General features: G+C 44.7%; 1 protein-coding gene across 1 annotated transcript; it reads left to right on the forward strand.

Annotated features, from left to right (window-relative positions):
* The first annotated feature begins 2,544 nt into the window (after window positions 1-2,544).
* Window positions 2,545-4,888, forward strand: PRND (prion like protein doppel). The gene is made up of 2 exons (XM_036827203.1): window positions 2,545-2,592; window positions 4,341-4,888. Exon 2 carries the CDS (start codon window positions 4,352-4,354, stop codon window positions 4,886-4,888), a length of 537 nt encoding a protein of 178 aa, XP_036683098.1. The 5' UTR covers window positions 2,545-2,592; window positions 4,341-4,351.
* Window positions 4,889-6,829: the final 1,941 nt, after the last annotated feature.

A 6,829-nucleotide genomic window follows, 5' to 3' on the forward strand; every position in this document is an offset into this window, starting at 1 on the left:
ATAATTTTCTATTATTCATGTTGGAGAGAAATATGTCACAGTCCTTTGCATCACGTAGCACCCAACACTGTGGATCAGTCTCATTCTCCCAGTTTTCTCAAAGGCCATCTACATTCAATTATTTTCCTAATATAATTATCGATGCCAGAAGACACAATTCACTCAGCTCTGGCATCTCGGCTCATTTGAAGAAACTAATGTTCTCTCACTATTTCCTTGGCTGTTTGTTCATCTTTACAGGCGAGAGCCAGGTGCCAGGCAGGGTTGGAGCAGTTCTGTACTCTCTGCATCTGGTTAACAGTTTTCTTGCTTGTTTGCAGCTTCCAGAGCTCCTCCCATCTTCTCAAACATTTCACAGCCCTCTACACTCTTCTGTGCCTCTGAGAACAGTCTTTTGTTCACTAACAGGAGGAATCTGCAGCCTCATCAGCTCTAAACCAACCTCCCACTACACTGTGGGCAAAGTCCTCCTTTGGAAGGCCATAGAAAGAAGGGGAATGAAGAGGGCCTGGAGGGGAGGGGACATGGAGGTGATTGCACCAGATGGGGACAGGCAGGGTGGACAGTACACAGAGTACAGAACAGGGCAATGGATCTGCAGGGGCAGCACAGCCTCCTGGCTGTGTGACCTTGGGCCTATCTGGGCCCCATGACCTTATAGTGTGAAGGAGCTGCACTAGAGGATTCTGAGTCCTTTCCAGCTCTAAACATCCCAAACCTAATTATTACCCTAAGCATCTATTATGTTGAACAAACATGTACTGACCCTTGTCTCTGGAGGTAGCAAAATATTGAGAGTCTTTTTCTTCCTTTCTTCTGCATTTTGCAAATAGTTTGTACTAAGTTTCTACTACTAATAGTGTGTGTATGTGTATGTTCACAAAACCAAAATGTCTATGATTCTAGAAGGAAAATGAAAAAGTTTTTTTTTTTTTTTTAAGTGAGGAAAATCAGATAAATTTTAAATTTTAAAAGTAGAAGCAGGGGAGAAAGAAAGGCCCATGTGGAGGCCAAAAATCCACCTAGAGCAGAGGAAGCCCTGCAGGGACAGCATTCAATTTGGGGTTTCCCTCCTCCAGGGTGAAAAGTCTTTGTAAACTCTTCTGGCGTCATCTGCTGGTCATCCCAGAAGCAACAGCTTAATGTGGTTTGAAAGAGGGCTTTGAAGTGAATTTGGAAACCATCGGTAGGGTCATATTCAGGGTAAAGATCATATTCTATTTACAGGTAAATCTCACTCCAATCGCACCTCCAGAATTCACTTTTGATTTGGCGTTGCAGTGATGATTGTAACACGGACACCTTAGTCCCTTCTGTGTGTTCACCCGATAACTATGCACAGCCCCTCGTGCCAAGAAAGGCAGATCCTCTGGCTCCCTCCCAGCTAGGTTTGGGCACCACTAGAGAGGGAGACACTCTGAGGAAATCCGCTCCCAGCCCGCACCATCTTTGAACGGTGTGGGTTTCGTCTTCCTCTGTCTCTGTCCCCTGGGTTTCCATAAACCTTCAACTTGGCCTTTTGAATAATTCATTGTTTCAAGCATTTCCTCACGGGCCCAGCAACTCAAAGTCCTGGAGAGTCCTCTCATTTATCTTCCACCCAACATTAGCCCTGCTTTTCCATGGAAGCTCCTCCAAGAAAACTGGTCCCTCACTCCCTGTGGGTCCGGGCTGTGGGTCATGTGGTCCAGCTGGTTTCTCTACCTCTTCACAACCTGACCCTTCCCACAGAGGCTGCCCAGCAAAGGCCCCTTGGCTTCTGAAACTGGTCTTTAGGTGCAGGACAGTATGTATATCCAGCAAGACTTGTTTAAAGCACCCTCTTGTAGATATTGAAGGAAAAACATTTTCCTTCTAACACTTTTCATTTCAATCTAAAAGGCACCTCTCCAAATATGTCTTAAAAAGAGCCCTAGCCAGACTCCTTGGACAGATGCAGCCACTCATCTATACAGCTGTGACACTGTGATATAATAAGAAATACATATTTGATCTTCATCCCCAGTTCCTGGCACAGAGCTCCTATAACTGTCATTTCCTGAGTGATAGGGGTGAGAGGAGCATCTTTTTATTATATTTGGTTTGTTCCCAGTTTCTGGCATGGGGTTCAAAGAGCTTCCAGGTTGGTGAATTCACTCACATTCGGGGAGAGTTGTGTACCCCAAACTCCATGAGAACTCCTGTACTTGGAATCCTTCCAGACCTGCCCTATGTACCTCTTCATCTGGCTGTTCATTTATATCCTTTATAATCAACCAGAAATAGTAAGTATAAAATATTTTTAATAAATAACTTAGATAAATAAAAGGTACCTCTCAAATCTTTCTGGACTTCATCAAGTTCTTCACATGGTGTTTATTAGTAAAGAGTAATGAAAGGGTCCATCTGTCTCAAGGCAAAGAAGCACTCGGGAACCCCTGATTGGTCATGCCAGGGAGGGAAGGGCTCCCATATTTGGAAAGCAACAGGAATGCACCTCCCCCTGCAGCTTCTACATAGCTGGGCAGGCCCAGGAGTGTGTGCAGGAGGTGTGCAAGACGACAGTGTGCCCGTGGCTCCAGAGGTGCACCGTACTCCCAGAGAAATCCCAAGGTATGCGGGGGGCAGAGTTTGCGTGTGCATTCCATTTTTGTGGCCAGGGTTGTTCATTTTTAATCAGACTGTAAACCATGCAGTGATTTCTTTACTCTCACCTCCTGGGATGGGTCCCACATCTGGGGACACTTGTGAGAATGTTCAGACATCACTGGTGTTCTTGCCTATGTTTTGGTCCTACAATAAAATGCTAGTTTAGGGTTGGCTGGTTGGGATTTTCTTTTGCTTTTAAGTCCTTGCCTCTGAAGACTAATTTCTTTCTCAAGATCACTATGCTTTTATTTTTTAATTTGATGCATCCATAATTTATATTATTACTGTTATTTAAGATTTCTCCTACCAAGGGGTATGGGCTGATGACATGGGTGTGGCCCCTGTTTAGGAGATAAATGAATGTTTGCTTCATGCTTGGATCTCTTTGGAAAAAGTTCATCTTAGCTCACTGTGATTGGGGGAAAGTGAGGGGTGGATACTGGAAGCCTGGGTGCTCAGGCTGCTGCCTGGCACACTTGCACCCACCCTGGGGCAGTGACTAGGTGATGCCTGCAAGTAAAGAGGAGTCAGCAGAGGTCTCTTTGCAAGAGTCCAGAGGAACCTGGGTGTGCACTTAGGTTGCATTTTGCCTCTTTTTCTGTATAAGAACCAGTGTCACACTAGAGTTGAACATTTTAACAGAGAAGTACTAATCACTTTTAGGAATACTGCAGGGAGGATGTGTTAGGGCCTAAGCAAGCTAACTTTTCAACCTCCACCAGCTCTGGTACTCGTGGACACAGTAAATCTTCTTCTAGAAGATAGCTTAAGCATGCTCTGCTGTAGTAACTCTTCCTGTATCCCTGATCCACATGGACAAAGGTCCAGGTGCTGGAGTGCCTTGAACAGTTGACCTTGAGAGGTGGATTTCCACAATAGCTATTGTAAGTTCAGGAACCAGATGTGACGAACTACCAGATTGGGGGGCTTAAGGGGGAGGGATATTTCCTGAGGTCATCAACAGCCTTTCAGATGCCCTGGGGCCACCTTGACTCTCAGTGCTTCCCCAAGCCCTCTTGTCTTCCCTGTCATCTCATTTCCTCTGAAATTCCTCACAGGCCCTGCTATTCACTTAGCTTAGGGGCTATCGGAGCTGCCCTTCATGCCCAGTGAGTCAAAAGCACAAAATTCAAGCACCATCCGCTCCAGCAGCCCAGAAGGGCAGTGGGGCATGGCAAGTGGGCACATGGGAACAGCATCAGACAGAGCTGGATTCAAATCTGCCACCCACTATTGTGTGGCCTTGGGCAAATTACTTAACTTCTCTGAATCCCAGTACAACTTTTATAAAGTGGGGGTAATAATGTACCTACCCCATGTGAGAATTAATGTTAGGCAATGTCAGTGGCTGGCACGTAGTAAGTGCAATAATAAACTAGTTGAGGGGGGAGGGTGGGGTCACACTGTCCCCAGGGTAAGACTGGAAAGGATATCCATGAATAATCACGTTGCCCATTGCAGCTTCTGATCTGTCTGAGAAAACCAAGATCACTGTCCTGAAGTGATGTAATTCCAGGCAAAAGCAAGAAACTTGGTATTGAATTAACTTAACCCTGTGCAGCGCAAGCCTGGGAAAACAATTATGTTTACAGAAAAATGTAAAGGGTGCAAAAATGCCATTCCTCTCATAGAATCTCCTACATGCGGGAGGGCGCAGGGGAGACTGGGGACCCCACTGGGGAAGTTAACTGCTCCGGCCTTTTCTGTTGCAGATTCTGACACAATGAGAAAACATCTGGGTGGATGCTGGTTGGCCATTGTCTGTGTCCTGCTCTTCAGCCAGCTGTCCTCAGTCAAGGCGAGAGGCATTAAGCACAGAATCAAGTGGAACCGGAAGGCCTTGCCAAGTACATCCCAGGTCACGGAGGTCCACACTGCAGAGATCCGCCCAGGGGCCTTCATCAAGCAAGGCCGAAAGCTGGATATCGACTTCGGAGCTGAGGGCAATAGGTACTACGAGGCCAACTATTGGCAGTTCCCTGATGGGATCCATTACAATGGCTGCTCTGAGGCCAACGTCACCAAGGAGAAGTTTGTCACCAGCTGCATCAATGCCACCCAGGCGGTGAACCAGGAGGAACTGTCCCACGAGAAACAAGACAACAAGCTTTACCAGCGGGTCCTGTGGCGGCTGATCAGGGAGCTCTGCTCCATAAAGCAGTGTGATTTTTGGTTGGAAAGGGGAGCAGGACTTCAGGTCACTCTGGACCAGCCCATGATGCTCTGCCTGCTGTTTTTCATCTGGTTTATTGTGAAGTAAGCTTGCAAGCAGGCTGGTAGCCACAGAGATGAGTGGGTAAGCAAACCATGAGGGAGTTATCCCAATTCTTCTCCCCAAGCCCCAAACCCCCACATGTTCTGAAGGTACCAAAGAGCAGTGATTGATTCTTCAGCACTTCAAATAACACTCCCAAGTATTCACTCAGGTTCTTGTTTGTATTTGATAAATGTGTGGGCATCAATTCTCTCCAGGCTCTACCTGAGGGTGGCTTGTTCATCACTGCATTCTCAGCTCCAGTGGAGCATCTGGCACACCATATCATGCAATAAATATTTGGTAAGCAGATAAAAGAATGCACAAGGGACTGTGCCAAGCACTCCACAATACTTCCCAAAAACTCTTAGAGGTTGGTGTTATTCCCATTGTATAGATGAGGAAACTGAAGCTCCAAGAAGTAAAGTAGTAAAGTAGCTAGAAAGTGTCATAACCATAATTCAACCCTGGCTTGTCTAACCCCAGATTTGCTGCTCTGTACAGTACCACTTTTGGAAATATGAAAAGACTGATGCTGATGGCCATGTATTTGATACCTTATTACATGGAAGTTGATTAATTAGTCTAATTAAAGTAAGATATAATAAAGGAATTAAACTAAAATAGAAACAAAAGCTAGACAAAAGCCCATATTTCCTTGTAAGCCCATATTTCCTTTCCTTGAAGTACTGCCAAGCTGATTCTCAGAGTAGACTAGATCTACTCGCAGGATGTGCCTATGGCACAAATATGTTCTTTCTCAAGAAGGATAAGTACTTTCTATTCTCATCTCTGAAATAGTCCATGTGTTTAAGAAACTATTTCTAAATAGCATGTTTGCTTTCTACTGTTCCCCCAACCCTGTGTGCATGTTTTTAGGTACATGCATATGAGCATCTTTAAATATACTCCCTTCATACAGGTACTCGATAAAATCTCTAGCCGTTCTTTTACTGCCACTTTGGCAAGGAGCCATCATTTCTGTGAATCACTTACAGCTTCAAAAAAACAATGCCTTGACAGAAAGGTTAAAAAGAAACTATGTCTTTAGGAAGAACAAGAATTCATGCGTGCCACAATCAAGAGCAGATACACCTCTTCTTATCATTAGTTAAACTATGTATATATAACAAAATATGAATACAGTTTAAATAAGAATAATGAATCTAATGCTCTAAAAGATGCCCCACAGGCCCTCTGGGTGTATGCTCAGAGACCACCCCCAAGAGTTGTTGAACCGTATTCGGAGATAAAAGTTGCTGAATATTATCAGTTGTCTGTAAGGGTGAAAAAATGCGCCTTGTCAGACAATCTATCCTAAGTATTTTAAAACGTGAGTGTTGACAATGGTACCTCATGTTCTGAGCCTCCACTGCTAATCAGTGTTCTTTGCAAGGCTACATTTGGAAGGTTTTAACATAGAAAACGGGTGGAGGACTTGGGGGCCAGGCAGCCCAGTGGAGCACCTTCCCCAGGGTGTACGGGGACCTGCCGCACACTCCTGACAGCACATGAGGAACGCCCACCTCCGTGGCTCTCGTGCTGCTAGCACGGTGCTCACCTTCCACAGTCCTGCTGAGTTCTAGATCAGAGGCCAAGACTAAAGTCCAGAACACATACAGGTTATTTCCTACATGTCAATTTTTTAATAATAACAATAGCAATAAAAACAGAAAGAACAAGTACTTATAGGCTGATGTTGACATTCCAAGTCCCGGCTCTCCTGAGTTTAATTACAAGGGCACACACAGCCTCATAAGCAAAATGACTTCATTACTTATGTGAAAACACTCAGGCCATGATGTAGTACATTTTCTATAATTCCTGTCTTTTCTCATTTCATTAATAGTTCCAGAAACCAGATTTAAGTGGGCATATAGTGAATTGGTATATAGTGATTCAAATGCAAAATTTATTTAAGGAACTTTTAATTGACTCCGTATGTGT

Source organism: Balaenoptera musculus, chromosome 15 (assembly GCF_009873245.2).
Source record: "Balaenoptera musculus isolate JJ_BM4_2016_0621 chromosome 15, mBalMus1.pri.v3, whole genome shotgun sequence".
Lineage (NCBI taxonomy): Eukaryota > Metazoa > Chordata > Mammalia > Artiodactyla > Balaenopteridae > Balaenoptera > Balaenoptera musculus.